At 42.3% G+C, this 14,039-nt stretch overlaps 1 protein-coding gene across 2 annotated transcripts in view; it reads left to right on the top strand.

The window, feature by feature from the left end:
• Window positions 1-14,039, top strand: part of syngap1b (synaptic Ras GTPase activating protein 1b) — a 145,213-nt gene that overhangs the window by 110,507 nt on the left and 20,667 nt on the right. For both annotated transcript variants that reach the window (XM_071468722.1, XM_071468723.1), the window contains 12 exons: window positions 1,673-1,912; window positions 3,195-3,530; window positions 3,654-3,798; window positions 5,417-5,561; window positions 5,712-5,948; window positions 6,881-7,082; window positions 7,990-8,192; window positions 8,910-9,111; window positions 9,549-10,082; window positions 10,643-11,086; window positions 11,430-11,603; window positions 11,951-12,162. In XM_071468722.1, coding sequence (XP_071324823.1) covers window positions 1,673-1,912; window positions 3,195-3,530; window positions 3,654-3,798; window positions 5,417-5,561; window positions 5,712-5,948; window positions 6,881-7,082; window positions 7,990-8,192; window positions 8,910-9,111; window positions 9,549-10,082; window positions 10,643-11,086; window positions 11,430-11,603; window positions 11,951-12,162 — 3,074 coding nt within the window. The remainder of the gene's footprint in view (window positions 1-1,672; window positions 1,913-3,194; window positions 3,531-3,653; window positions 3,799-5,416; window positions 5,562-5,711; window positions 5,949-6,880; window positions 7,083-7,989; window positions 8,193-8,909; window positions 9,112-9,548; window positions 10,083-10,642; window positions 11,087-11,429; window positions 11,604-11,950; window positions 12,163-14,039) is intronic.

Raw genomic sequence — 14,039 nt, 5'->3', positions numbered from 1 at the left:
ACAAGAGATGTACGACAACTTTGTCCAGTTAAAAGAGTTTGGTGAATCTGACTCAGAACACTTGCCCTGGCAGAAAAAAAAGAGATCTTTAGGATAAGGATATGAAAATGTACTTGCATGAAGCCTAATGTCAGTGTGTCCATATGATAGTTAATTAGCACAGATGAGAACCAGCTCTACTGTGTCATTAAAGAAAACAAGATTGGTTTATTTTCAGATAAAAATCTTTCCTCGTGCAGCTTTAAGGTACTTTGATTTAAAAAAGAAAACAAATCTCACTCCTTCATATCAGCTCAGAGTGAAACCAATATCCTAATTCTCACCCAGATTTCATAATTATGTGAAATTGTCCCATATGTCCCCTCTGTGTTATTACTGAAGTGAACAGGCATGCAAGATATGCAGCTTTGATGGCAACCAGAGACTTAGGAGTTATTAAGCCAGACTGAGTTGAAACATCACCCGAGCTGAATGCCTTGTCCAGATGCTCAGGCTGCAGGGGTCCTGGCTGAGTCATGGTGCTCCAAGGACTCCATGTGGGGGCTGTCTCCGAAATCACTCCCCCCTCTCTCCTACCCCTAAACAACATGCGCTGTGTATCTCAGACCAGATGCATCCACAGCGATAAGACTCACTGCAGAGACAAGGACTCTTTTTGAGCCTTTCAAATCCCCCTTTGAACTTTGATTGATGTTTTTTTTTTTTTTTTAAAGGAGAGCAGCCACTCCGCCCTGCTTTAGTGTTTTATTAGTTTTTTGATAGTGAAATCGAGATACGACAGAAACTAGGGAAGATGTAACATATCAAGGCAGCGGACCGGAGCCCATGCTGATGTTGCAGCACTGTATGTGCACTAGCAAACTGAGCCACCAGATGCCCAGCACATTCAAACTCAGAGGTTTGGAATTAATTATGCCTTGTGTTTGGCACTGGTTATCAAAGAGCATACAAACAGAGAACTTAAGAACTATGGATCTCGCTGATACTCACATATGGAGCTGTCTAAATTAGGATTTAAATAGTCTGAAGCAAACAGGGGGCTAACAACAATGGCATTTCAGCCCAGTTGAAATGACTCAGCCCCCATTTGCTGAAACATCACTCTGCAATCAGCACAGTACTCTCTCCTCCCATGGGGGATGTCAAATATAGCTTGAGCTTGAGCTTTGTGATCATGATTAGGAAAAATAGCCCTCTACGAAACATTGCCACCATTGTTTGTCCCCTGTCTTTGTAGCACATGTGCATTGTGTCATTTGTCTGTTTGTATGTTGAAGTGGATTACCTTTTTCAGCCAATTAGACCTCTCCTCTACTTCTATCCTTCATATTTTATTATCTGTCTTTTGTGTGTCTCTGTCATGCTGTCTTCCGTCGCTGTATTAAAGTCTAGAGTTGATAGCAATTTATCAAGTACAAGCTGCCATCCACAGTAGATCAACCACCATGTCACCAGCCATTTCTTTCCTGTCATTTACTCTGTTCTCCTGCAGGCCGCCCTGCTGTCGCCCTTTATTCACACACACACTGTTTCTGCTGCCACATCTTGTTCCTTTGCTGTTAGTCATATGTTCCCCTGCATTATATCCTCTTTTTCTCTATAAAGCTTTTTTTAAATGTCTCTCTTGGTAGAAGCACTTGACCTGATTTGACCTCCCCTCACCTCCACACAGGACAACAGCCGGAGGGTGGACAATGTGCTCAAACTGTGGATCATCGAGGCCCGTGAGCTTCCGGCCAAGAAACGCTACTACTGCGAACTTTGTCTGGACGACATGCTGTACGCACGTACCACCAGCAAGCCCCGCACCGACACCGTTTTCTGGGGCGAGCACTTTGAATTCAACAACCTGCCAGCCGTCCGCAACCTACGCCTTCATCTATACAAGGAGACGGACAAGAAGAGACGCAAGGTGACAAAGAGATCAGTCAGCTAACGTGGAAGTCTGAGAGTGGCTAGTTTGTTATCGAGACAAAAGCAGTGGAGTAATATTTGGTTTATTTAAGCTTTCTGTTCCTTAAAGCTGCATTATGACTTTAAAAAAAAAAAGCAAATTTTCAATTGGCCATAATAAATAGCTTTATAATAACAATACGACAGTTGTCATTTGCAGTGATGAACAGACACAGAGCTATCACCTGAGTCTGTAATGCCCACAACTCAATGGACCTTTATAGCAAGTTTTGGTTCATTGTATTGTCCAGCTCCATTGGCATCATTTTCAACAGCAGCAGGCAGCAAAGCTCTAAAAACCCCCTTCACACTACCTGCTCAGCGGACAGACACAGCTAACGACTGGTGAGCATAGTGGAGCATTTAGCAGCTACAGAGTCAGATATTTCCCTCAGGAGTTGAGACCAAAAGCAGAGCTAAAAAATAATTTAAATTCACCCCGTGGCCAGAAACATGACTCCAAACAAATGATGTAACTGTTGCATGTGCAAACAAGCACAACCTTCCTGTGATTCTGCTTCCCCAAAGTGGCCAAAAAAAAATAAATTATTGCAGGTTTAAAGCTCCACTGTGATTTTATAGGATTATGAATTTTGAAGCAGAAAACCTTTATCAACAATGGAACAACCGCTCTGCTCCTTCTACATTTTCAGAACTGAAATGAGCAGTTTGGTTTATTTGAGCATCAGTTGAGCAACAGCAAAGAGATGAAGTAATATACCATGATAGCAGTAACATTAAAACAAAACAGCTGTGGTTAAGCAACATTCATAATTTGAGTTGAAAGGAAATGTGTTGTCAAATGGCAGTGCATCTGTCCAAAACAAAGTGCAGTTGCAAAAATCTGAAACAGTCGTAATAATTGATGACGCAGTCACCGAGTCAGGCCATAGATCAACAACCCTGCACATCCACAGTGTTTTCAGTGGCGGTAAACATGTATTTTTTGCCCCTTTTATTTTGTCAAAAATAATACATCTTAGAAGCAAGAAAATGAATGAAGAGTCACAAATATCATTTTTATTATTCTCAATTTATTACAAGAGTAGCACCACCAACAATTCATTTCCAGCTTCAAACAACACTCCAGGGATCCAGTGTTAGTCTTGCTACTCATTATTAATTCAGTGTGGAAACCTTAAATGAACTTTTTTTTTTGACTTTCAGATTATTTCTCTAAAAGACATTTCTTTAACATCATGGTTATCATGACTAATATCTGCTTATTCCTCCCTTCTAAGGAAAAGAGCACATACTTAGGACTTGTAAGCATCCCCATCTCAAGCATCACCGGACGTCAGTTTGTGGAGCAGTGGTACCCGGTCATCCAGCCCAGCGTCCTCACCAAGGGAGCTGGTGTCGGAGGGGGGAAGATCATCAATGCATCCCTACGCCTAAAATCCCGCTTCCAGACCATGAACATCCTGCCCATGGAGCTGTACAAGGAGTTTGCAGAGTACGTCACCAATAACTACCGCACCCTGTGTGCTGTGCTGGAGCCCGTGCTGAGTGTCAAGAGCAAAGAGGAAGTGGCCTGCGCACTGGTGCATATACTGCAGAGCACGGGGAAAGCTAAGGTACGGGACACTGGTCTCTCTGTTTGACCTTTTGGTATCTGTCAGACTGGTCTAAAACAAAGCTTTTTTTTATCCTTATCCTCCAAAAATCTAGAGCAATAATTGAGTTTTCCTTTCGTCTAGGATTTTCTTTCAGACATGGCGATGTGTGAGGTAGACAGATTCATCGACCGAGAACACCTTATCTTCAGAGAGAACACTCTGGCCACCAAAGCCATAGAAGAGTACCTCAAACTGATTGGACATAAGTACCTCAAGGATGCTATAGGTGAGCCAGAACAGAGGGTTTGTTGACATTATTAGTTTAATACAATATAAACTGAAGCAGCTGTAAATTGTTCACGCCAATTTCAAGTTAATTTCAAATTCAGGAGATGAACTTTTGGAAGTTTTGGAATGACAAAACTTTTAATTAAAGGGAAAAAAATCCTCCCTAAGACACTGTAAACCACTTTCTCTCAGTTTGACATATTTGTTTTTTGCTTGAAGAGATAGTTTGGGAATTTTATTATTTTCGGACTTACCCAAAGTCAGACATGTCTTTTTTATATTTCCTTGTGGAGTTTGATGACATATTTAATTATGTGATTATCCTAGCTCAGCACAAGTGCCTGATGTCTATGGAAATAAGAAGCAGCTCTCAAACACAGAGGGAAGGGAAGTGCTTAATATTTTAGCATACTCTGCAAACTCCTTGTACATAAAACAGGTTATCCCCTTGTATATAAAACTGATTATCCCAGTTTTATGCACAGATGTTTTTACAAGTACATATAAACACTTGACATTAGTAGGTGGGACTGCAATTTCCATAGTATCTCAAAGGAGTTTTAAATCGAAGGCAACTGGACTTGGTTATTTGTCTAGGAAGACGTTTCACCTCTCATCCAAGAGGCTTCATCAGTTCCTTCTCGCACCTGACCAGGCTGGGACTGGTCCAACTATCTGGTGTGGAGACCCAGGTATTTTTAACCTCTGGGAGGGGCTTTCACAAGGCTGATGATGTCACTGGTTCCCTTTGTGCTCCATGTGCCAACGACAGTCGTTAGAGTGACTGTGTTGGTGGAGAGTTGGTTTCGACTTCGTTAGAGCCCTATTGTGTTATAACAACAGTCGTTGGAGTCACATGCCACTTGTGAATAGTTGTTTTTCTTTGAGGTTAAATTGTTGAATCTCCTGGGAAGGGATGAAAGGGCAGCATTGTAAATTGGAGATAGGTGGTGTCTGAGGCCTCCTCCCCTGTTGAGGGCTCTAACGAAGTCAAAACCAACTCTCCACCAACACAGTCACTCTAACGACTGTCGTTGGCACATGGAGCACAAAGGCAACCAATGACATCATCAGCCTTGTGAAAGCCCCTCCCAGAGGTTAAAAATACCTGGGTCTCCACACCAGATAGTTGGACCAGTCCCAGCCTGGTCAGGTGCGAGAAGGAACTGATGAAGCCTCTTGGATGAGAGGTGAAACGTCTTCATAGACAAATAACCAAGTCCAGTTGCCTTCGATTTAAAACTCCTTTGAGATACTATGACCTGGACAAATGAGAATATTCACAGGCTTCACTCTATAAGGGAAATAATTGACTAAATACTATCCCTTGACTTCCGACAAACGTAGAGCACTAGAGTGAAAAGTATAAGTTAATGGTGAGGATTCTATCTTACAAATAAATCTAACTACAGTTAGATTAGATAATTAGCTAAATATTTTGGTGACTATTAGCCTCCTGCCTATGTTTCCCAGCATTGCAGTCATATTTCAAATCAGACCATAATAGATTTTTTTCATATTGTTAGTTGCTACTGTTGCATTCTGTATTAACAACACTGATCTGATCTTTGTGATTTTCTGCTGTTTTGATGTTATGAATAACATGTCATTTGTAGGGGAGTTCATAAGGGCCTTGTATGAGTCAGAGGAAAATTGTGAAGTGGACCCCATGAGAACACCACCCTCTGTGCTCCCAGACCACCAAGCCAATCTCCGAATGTGCTGTGAACTGGCACTCTGCAAGATTGTTAACTCCCATTGGTCAGTTAAAAAAAAAAATCCTTTGTATTGAGAGTGTTTATTCCTCTTTGCTATATTAAAGACACATGAGGCTTCAGCTTCTTTCACTGGGAAGTAGAGAAATTCTGAATATCCATATTTTGTGTCTGATCCTAATGTGTCCCTTCACAGTGTTTTCCCTCGAGAGCTAAAGGAAGTTTTTGCCTCCTGGAGAGTGCGCTGTGCCGAGAGGGGTCGGGAAGACATTGCCGACCGCCTCATCAGTGGTTCCCTCTTTCTACGCTTCCTGTGTCCTGCCATCATGTCCCCATCGCTCTTCAACCTCACCCAGGAGTATCCCGACGAGCAGACATCACGCACACTCACCCTCATCGCTAAAGTAGTGCAAAACCTGGCTAACTTCTCCAAGTCAGTTTTATTTAATTTTATTTACAGCCCAAACACTTTAAGTTGTCAGTCACTAACCAGCACATTACTGTATACTCGACAGTATCCATGCTAAATACAGGCAACAACCAGTCAGATATAAAAACATGCAAGCAACCAGTCTCTTTATGTATTACAAAAAAATATTCTAAATTGAAATTTTAAGTTTGTCTTCCATGAGTTAACAAAGAAAGTTGACCATTATTTAGTTAAATACTCAGATAGTTTTTACATATAAGTCCCTGCACTCAAAATGCTCATAATACTGTCTGGAGTAATTTTGAAATATAACCAAAAAAAAAAAATCTTTAAATAGACAAAAGCTGAGACAATGGGCACAATAGTAAATGACAGTGTCATATGCATATAGACAAAATATTAAACACCCGGAACATTTGTACCTTGGTATATTGATGAAAATGGAGAATATAAGTGGGCCAAAACTGAACTTTGGGTCACACCATCAGAGACATTACTGTTCAGCAACCAGTTTTTCTTACTTTGATTCTGAACCTATAAAAAGTTGTATGTTGCTGTATGTAAATTTCCAGGGAATAAGTGGAAGTTTTTGTTCATCTTCCTCATTATGCAAGAAACTTAAAATCCATATTTTGCCAACAAAAAAATCTGAAGTTTAGTCATTCAAGTTCAGTCATGCTAAAACAACATCGGACAACAGGTCATCTTTTTATACCACTGTGTGATTTTAAACAAAAACATTTGTTTATGTTCATGGATTCATGCCCAAAGTGGTGTAATGTTTAAGCCTTTACAACAGCATTTTTGCGTAGGAACAGAACCTCCTTTCAGTGTTTCAGTTGACATTTAATGTGTTACTCAATTTTATTTTTTCTCTGTCACTTTCTCTTCTCTTTCATGCCGCCCACCTGTTTATCTCCACTTCCCACCTGCAGGTTTGGCAGTAAAGAGGAGTACATGTGTTTCATGAATGAGTTTTTAGAGATGGAGTGGGGCTCCATGCAGCAGTTCCTGTATGAGATCTCCAACCTGGACAGTGTCAGCAATGCTGGTGGCTTTGAGGGATACATCGACCTGGGCAGGGAGCTGTCTATACTGCACAGTCTCCTATGGGAGGTTATGGGTCAGCTCAGCAAGGTAAACCCAAACATGACACATAATATACACTATTATAAACTGCAACCATATTATAGTATTGGACCTATCACTGTAAGAATTTCCTTGCTTGTTGTTTGCCACTATATGCCTCTGTAAACCACAACTTTATTACATGACAAGCTATTAAATATATTGTACACTGTAATAAATACCCACCCCACACACCCACCCACCCACCCACCCACCCCAAAAAAAATGTTATTAGGACACATTTTCTAGACAATAGTTTTTTTATTTTTTATTTTCATTGAAATATAGGATTTATTTCTTTGGTTTTTCAGTTATTCATTTTTCTAATGTGATAATGTTGCTGTTTTTTAAATCACATTGTAATACAACAGTTGGACACTCACATTATACCTCCTCATGTAAAGAGGAAAAAATAATAGCTTCACATGACAAAAATAATGCAGTCCAGCACATTACTACCAACAATGATGGCTGAAATGAATTAACCCAGGTTGAGTCAATTTTTTCCTGACAACAAAAGTCATACTTCCTGCAAAGCTGTTGCACAGAATAACATATTATAGAAGCGTTCATCCTATTGTGCCCACCCCCTGTACATCACTTCAGTTTTTAATATTTATAAGTTTTTATTTATTTATAAATCAAATTCAGACTGGATATATCACTTAAACACCAAATTTCAGCTGTTCAGCCTCAAAAATGTCTTGCTGTTCTCTCAACTGAAACTTTTTGCCAAATGAGGCTGCGAGTCATTAATCGAACTTGAGCTGTCATTAACTTTTACAAGCACCAGGTGAGCGGAGGTGGATACATGGCGTTTTAATGAAACCCTTGCATTAGATTTTTTTTTTCAAAAAAGGGGGATTATTTTATAAATCCGCAGCAAATCTAATTTTCTTTTTCCTGTTAACCACAGGATGCCGTCATCAAACTGGGTCCTCTGCCTCGCCTCCTGAATGACATCAGCATGGCCTTGCGTAACCCACACCTCCAGAGGCAGCCCAGCCACCAGACAGACAGGGTCCCGGAGAGACAGACAGACAGGCTGCTGTCACGGCCGTGCTTCAACAGGGGCATCTCATCCGAGTTCCAAAATATCATGATGAGGGATCTTAATAGGTAGGCGACCTCTGCGTCATGATTATAACATCTGCTTTTTACCTTTGGGATTTTATTGCCAGGTGCTCATCGAAGAACTTTGATGTCAAATGCTGAAATTTTGGTTGTTCGTTCCTCTGTTGTTGTTTTTATGCAGTGGTGGAAAGAAACTTTTATCAAGTGCTGTTTTTGTACTTAACCTTCACTCCATTTCAAAGTAAAATATTGTACTTTTAATCAAACAGATAAAGTTACTAGTTACTGAGATTTGAAAAGAATAAAGGAATGATAAGATTATAAATTACAACACATTGTTAAAGACTGAACCAGTGGCTGCTCACATTGTGGCCCCTTACATAAAAGCAGCGTCTACTTGGGCCCCTTTGCTTTAGTTCAAATTTCTTTGAGTCCTTATCAAATCCACCAAAGAGACTTAAGATGTTTCCATTAAATAATAGTTTGATGCTCAAAGAGGTAAAATATCTAATATTTCTCAAAAGTACAAAGATTTAAGCTTGAATGGAGTATTTTTACATTCTTGTGTTTGTACTTTTACTTCAGTAAAAGATCAGAAGACTTCTTCCACCACTGCTTTATGTAGTTTTGGACCTGCTGCCTTCTGAAATGTTATTACCCTGTTCTTGTGAAGAATAATCTTTGGGCCCTTAGTGTCAGGACGCTTCACCTCATAGTATCAATCTGCAGCTATTATTGGCCTTACTCACTGCTGTTCTCCAGCTCTATAGATATCACTCGCTTGCCTTCCCCTACCTCCACCGGAGGGGTCATGCCATCCCGCTCCCAGATGAGTTTTCAGGACCGTGACCACCCTCATCGAGCGTCCGCCAAAGACATGTTTTATGTATCGCGCCCTCCACTGGCCCGGTCCAGCCCAGCCTACTGCACGAGCAGCTCGGACATCACCGAACCAGACCCTAAGGTGAGTTTTATCACACTGACTTGGGGAACCATCATCCCATCCACTAGGTTTATCTTTACCAAAGTGAGGTTAGTATGGCGTGCATGTTAGTCATACTTAAGAGAATCTGCCATCGTGTGATCGAGGCTGTAGTATATCATGACATCTGCTTTTTTTCCACTGATTCACCACGCAACTCATCCTAGCGGTATTTCCTGGGAAATACTTTGAGGCATTCCGATATCCAGGCCTCGCGGTAAAAACACCCGCACCACCCTCACCCATATCATCCGTGGCCACCTAACATAAAAAAATAAGATGGGGCACACTAGCCCCTCATATCCCTGATTATCTAGGTGCTCAGTGTCAATAAAAGCGTATCTATGATGGACCTCCAGGATTCCCGAATGAACAGCGTGTCTAACCTGCAGTCGGTGGACATGCTCAACTCCTCCCAGGCCTCCATCGCCGGCATGGGCAGCTTCGGAGGGCTGAGCAGCGGAGGCGGTGGCGGCCTGGGGTCGGGCCTGAGCAGCCAGCTGCGGGCCGGTGGGAGGTTGTCAGCTGGCTCTGGCGGCTCCAGCATGTCCGGCGGCCTTCGGCTGAGCCAGCTGAGCCAGATGGGCACCACCACCGACTCGCTATCCCAGCAGCAGCAACAGCAGGCCGCCGCCATGCGCTACCCGCTTTCCTTCCAGAATCCCCTCTTTCATCTGGCGACTGCTGATGGGCCTCAACAGCAACAGCTCCATCACCAGCACAGCCGGGCTCAACCTCCAGCACCCCTGCTCCTGGCCCCAGAGCCTGAGCCTTCCCACCAGACCTACATCCCACAGTTCGCCCACGGGGGGTTCTCTCGCAGTGAGGACCTGTCCACCCTCAGGACCAGGGACAGTCACCTGGGCCAACCCAGCATCATCCACTCACACAGCTACAGTGACGACTACAGCAGGGCTGACTATGGACGCAGACAGATGTCCATGCACGTGCAGGTAAATGTATGTTCACTGTATTCTAGTGTCTCTATCTAGACTTTTATTTCTCTTTAAACTGATTATGATGAAATTAGTTTTTCAACAAATTATTGTTTCATCATTGAGTAATGTAGCTACTAAAGAAAAGTCCAAAAACTAAAGACATTTAATTTACAAGAAAATCAGTCAGACAAAGAAAGCAAAATACTCACTTTTGATAAACTGGAGCCTGAAAATGTTTGGTATTTTCCCCTAATAAATGGGTTAAACAATGAATTAATTACCAGATTGTTGCAGATCGACTAATCAATGAATTATTTTAGCTCTTGAGTTGGAGCTGATTTTGAGTGGTTGATTTTGTTGTCTGATAATTCTTCATAGTCATGGATCTGTTTCTCAAACCAGACTTCCTGGATTATATTTCATTGTGTCACTGGTACCTGAGGCAGCACCTGTAAACATCGTAGCTCTTTGCCTCTTTTTAACGCAGCCTCTGAGTTCAAAGCATCATTTCCCCAGAAACAAACGAAACAAGGAATGAAAACGCTAACGTGTTATTTACATGTTTTCTCTTTAAGGATAACCTCCAACAGCAGCAACAAATGATGGGCATGACCTCCCAGACAGGAACCTCCCACTCCTCCCTGGCCACCACACCCCCCTCCACAGTACAACCTGTGCGCCAGAGTTCTGTTGCCCCGCCTCCCACCCAGCGCGTCAAATCCCAGACCTCCCATCAGCTGTCCGTCAGTGCAGCTGCTGCTCCTTCTGCCCCGGCTAAAACACGACCGCAGAGCGGGAATCTCCTCCAGTCACCAGAGTCTGGCTATGGCGGCAGGCAGCACGGGCCCCGGCAGCTGTCCGTCAAAGACAACACTGCCCCGGGCCTGCCCCACCAGCAGAGCTCTGTCAGGGAAAGCCAGAGTCCACAGGGAACCACCAGTCAGAGCACTCAACAGTCACCACAGCAACAGTCTCAGCAACAGCAACAGCATCTTCTCAAACCCACCATGAGCAAACAGGTAACATCTGCACGCTGTAGATCAATCGTGTTGATTGATTGTTCCTGTTTGTTCATCGGCATCTGTGCTCATAGTTATTTCTCAACAGTGTCTCAACAAAGATTTCTGTATATGGCTTTAACTGTGTGTGTGTAGCTCACTGAGTAGATCATGGCTCTAACACTGTCAGGATTAAGGGCTTGAGTCCCACCAGGGACCAGCCATGCTCAAAATATATATGAACTCATGCAGCTCTGAGGCACTCTGAATAAAAGCCTACTCAAAAATCACTTGTTATGAAACTGATTTTCATCCACTTAAGAACTCATGTTCTCATATTCAGTGTGCTGGCCTTTCTTCCTAGGGGTCCCAGTCTCCATCCACCCTCAATCCCCCAACCCCAGCCAATGAGCGAACAGTGGCCTGGGTCTCCAACATGCCTCATCTGTCAGCTGACATTGAAAGTTCGCGGATTGACCGTGAAGATTTCAAACTGAAGGAGTACTCAAAGAGCATGGATGAGTCACGCATGGACAGGGTAGGTATCATTTTTAGGTTTCAGAACTGCCCTTTATTAATGTTTAGTAAAATGCAGGAACATTGAGTCATGCCCATCATTGCTTAGCAGATGGCACTCAGCTCTGGTCTTAACACAGAAGTCCAGAGGTCTCAAATAGTGTGGGAAACAACAGCCATCAGCCAAATATTCATAAATCTTTTGCAGTGTTTGGTATAGTCACTGTACTTCAGCCAGCCCAACTTTCAGCATTTGGACGCTGTTTTCTTCTTTACAGTTTGCATGAGTATTCACAAAAAAGAAACCAGCTACCTATCCCACTGAGAAATCAAGGCTTGTAAAATCTAACCCATCTATCTCTGCCTCAGGTACGGGAGTACGAGGAGGAGATCAACTCCCTGAAGGAGCGCCTGATGATGTCCCATAAAAAGCTGGAGGAGTACGAGCGGAGGCTCCTCACGCAGGAGCAGCAGACCAATAAGATCCTCCTACAGTACCAGAATCGACTGGAGGACAGTGAGCGGAGGCTACGGCAACAGCAACTGGAGAAAGACTCCCAAATTAAAGGAATAATTAGCAGGTAAATGGAGGCTGTTGTTGGGCTGGAGGGCAAAAGACAGCTAAGACATGTGGTCTTTTATAGGGCGGCCATGGGCGGGCCACATTGACTTTATTTTTGTTTATTATGTTGCCTGTGGTGAATAGATGAAATGAGTTTTCTTCAAAGTACGTGGAAAAGGTGAAACATTCTCTCAGATTAAGATTGCTAGCATCCATTAAAATGTATTATCATACTTCTGAGGAGTAAGTGGAAGCTTCTTTGGTCGACACAGTGCAACTTTAGTGTATTGAATTCTGTTTAACAAGATTTAAACATGAGGTTGCATCAGTTCTTTCTAAAAATACATATATTGCATATTGGAATAGGACTCTATTTACCAGAGGTTGTTATCGAGCAAAGAATATTGCAGAGTAGGAGGTTGTTTTCAGTTTCATTAAGTACTACAGCCCTGGGAACAAGGCAGGGAGCTATATATTGAAAGCCAAAGCTGCAGACATGTAATGAGTGACAAATTAAATGAGAGACTGTAATACTGAGGACAGAGATCTATATCTTCTTTGATAAGCATGCAGGGCATGTTCCCTTGACCGTTGCTTCGTTTCAACTGAGTTAAGCTGGACAAAGGAGTCTTTGATCGTCCTCGTCCTGAGCTCTTGTTGTAGGAAATCTGCTATCATATCCTCACAACATCATTTACTTGTTATTCAAGAGCATCATATTTGGGTGACTGTGGAGGACTCCAGTTGAGTCCTAATTTATTGAGTGCTTGTGTGAAATTGTAACGGTGCAGTTTTTGAGTGCAGTCTTTAGTTTTTATTGATCGACCACAATAATTAAGTAGCTGGTGGGAAAAGAGTGGAATATTGATTGTATCTCAGTTGTATTCAGGCATGAAAACCAAATGTTTGCTGTGTTGTGAGGACTTCTGGAGGATTTCAAGTTTGACTGCACATTAGCAGTGCTGTCCAAATGTAGTTTTATCTATTCATTTTTTTTCTATTGTGGAAAGAGTTCAGTTAAAAGACTCTGTAAGGAAAAGAGTACAATATTTGCTTGTTCACATCTTATAATAGTCTGTGGTCTGCAACTGAAGGCTGGATATCTGTGACAGAGAATATTGCCACTTCTAATCCACTCCAGGAAAGAAGACATGGAATGAAGACAGAGACAGTCCTGCTCATCTTTTATGGGGAATCATCTTTAACGGCCTAACCTTGTATATAAAACCATCATTAAACACCTTCCCATGTCCTTGTGCTGCTGCACTAATCATCAGCCATTTTTATGAACCCAGCTCTGGCTTTTAACTGGATCTCGGGGTCATTTGAGATGATTCCACTTAGCTTCATTTTCAGTTGACTCTCCCACGAGATTGCACTGTAAAAGCACAAGAAGATTGAAAATTTGATAACTTCAGAAACATGTCTGCACTTTTTAAAGCAACACTAAGTATTGTTTTGGACCTTCAGGCACAGGACTTCGGAAGACCATGGTTTAATATTAGCTCTTCCATTTTAAATCGAGGTGAACCATGATCACTGACGGACTGCTGATGTATCTTTCTACATAGTGACCATGGGGACCGATACCTCTCTCCTTTTTTTACATACATACGATGCTATGGTGTAACATGAAGAGGGGAGAAAGTCACAGACAAAACTTCAATCAGTCTGTGAAAGATGAAGATTCAAGCATAAAGGCATAGAAGAAATATGCCACCTAGTAGAGAAACTTTATCAGAGCACTTAACCATTGATTATCGCTCCCCTGGAGTATGAGCTCAAAGCGAACACAGCAAATCTGCTTCACACATAAAGCATCTTGTTCAGGAAACTGATATTTCCAAGGCTTACACTTGTGACTTGTGTGACTTTTATCATTTGACCACACAAGGA

The sequence above is a fragment of the Trachinotus anak genome, unplaced genomic scaffold, assembly GCF_046630095.1.
Source record: "Trachinotus anak isolate AG129_WGS33_773 ecotype Australia unplaced genomic scaffold, CSIRO_AGI_Tana_v1 ptg000032l, whole genome shotgun sequence".
NCBI classification, from domain to species: Eukaryota; Metazoa; Chordata; class Actinopteri; order Carangiformes; family Carangidae; genus Trachinotus; species Trachinotus anak.
Note: the sequence above shows the minus strand (reverse complement) of the source record. Positions and strands in the feature narration are given on the sequence as shown.